Source organism: Strix aluco, chromosome 24 (genome assembly GCF_031877795.1).
Source record: "Strix aluco isolate bStrAlu1 chromosome 24, bStrAlu1.hap1, whole genome shotgun sequence".
NCBI classification, from domain to species: Eukaryota; Metazoa; Chordata; class Aves; order Strigiformes; family Strigidae; genus Strix; species Strix aluco.
In genome coordinates, this window is record NC_133954.1 from 3,771,195 (window position 1) to 3,772,482 (window position 1,288).

At 56.1% G+C, this 1,288-nt stretch overlaps 1 protein-coding gene across 1 annotated transcript; it reads left to right on the forward strand.

Moving 5' to 3' along the window:
• Positions 1 to 399: 399 nt before the first annotated feature.
• Positions 400 to 705, forward strand: LOC141934203 (feather keratin Cos1-2). Its single transcript, XM_074849540.1, has one exon. It carries the CDS (start codon positions 400 to 402, stop codon positions 703 to 705), a length of 306 nt encoding a protein of 101 aa, XP_074705641.1.
• Positions 706 to 1,288: the final 583 nt, after the last annotated feature.

Below are 1,288 nucleotides of genomic sequence, written 5' to 3' on the forward strand. Positions count from 1 at the left end.
AACTTCTCTTGGCTCCTTCTGCTTGGGAACTAGGTGAGTTTGAAACACCTTCTACTCCTCTTTCAAAGGGAGATCTCCACTTTGGAGATGTCCCAGCTGATATTGCTCTGTCCTGTCGTGGGGTTTGGATGTTCTTGTCATGAGAGAGGGAACTGAGGACCAGGTCTGCTTACAGAGAGTCTGGGAGGCTAAGCTGGTTTCAGTTTATGAATTAAGAGAGAGCCTCCGTAGGCCAGGCACCTCATTGTGGGGAATGAAGACCATGTGGCTCCTAGCAGAGCTTCCAAATCCCCACTAAGTAGTGGACTTGACTCCTTTGTGACAGGCAGCTCCTCACCCAACCTTGTTCTCTGCTTCCTCCCTGCCCTCTCTCCCAGGTGCACCTCCACCCTCAGAGACATGTCCTGCTACGACCAGTGCCTGCCATGCCGGCCCTGCGGCCCCACCCCACTGGCCAACAGCTGCAATGAGCCCTGTGTCAGGCAGTGCCAGAGCTCCACCGTTGCCATCCAGCCCTCCCCCGTGGTGGTGACCCTGCCCGGACCCATCCTCAGCTCCTTCCCACAGAACACCGTTGTGGGCTCCTCCACCTCCGCTGCCGTTGGCAGCATCCTCAGCTGTGACGGAGTGCCCATCAACTCTGGGGGCTTTGACCTCTCCTGCATTACCAGCCGCTACTGTGGCAGAAGGTGCCCCCCCTGCTAAAGGTGCTGGCAAAGCCCCAGGGAAACACCTTGAGGTGCTGGGCAGAGAATTAACATTTTGGAAGTTTCATTTGGAATAGCCGAATGGTTTTGCCTTTCTTTCCATTTTCTTTGCTGTCTACCTCTCCCTTCATGCAACCCAGTGCCAGCTGGGGAAAGCCCATCTATCTCCTCTCCCTCCCTGGGACAGGCAGACAGACATCATGCAGGAACTTCTCCTCGGCCAAGGACTGCAGGTTCTCAGCTGCATCTGGGCCCCCTGCACTGCTGACTTCCACGTGGGTATACTTGGTTTCCCTCTTTTGACTCATTAAATTCTGCTGCATTCAAGCCTGGCCTCCATGTGGTCCTTCCCTGTGTGGACACACCCCAAGCTGCCAAAGGAGAAGGGTGTTGCTCTGGGTGCAAGGGGGTGAGGGGACAAGGAGACCTTGCCTTGTTGTGTCTCTGTGCACAAATGCCCAGAAAGGCAGGAGGCTCTGAGGGCTCAGCAGCCCCATCAGCTCCTGAGCAAGAGCGTTCCTCTTGCTATGGCTGGAGCTGCACTGCCTTGGCAGGGGGTTGGCTTTGGGCTCTGAAAGGTG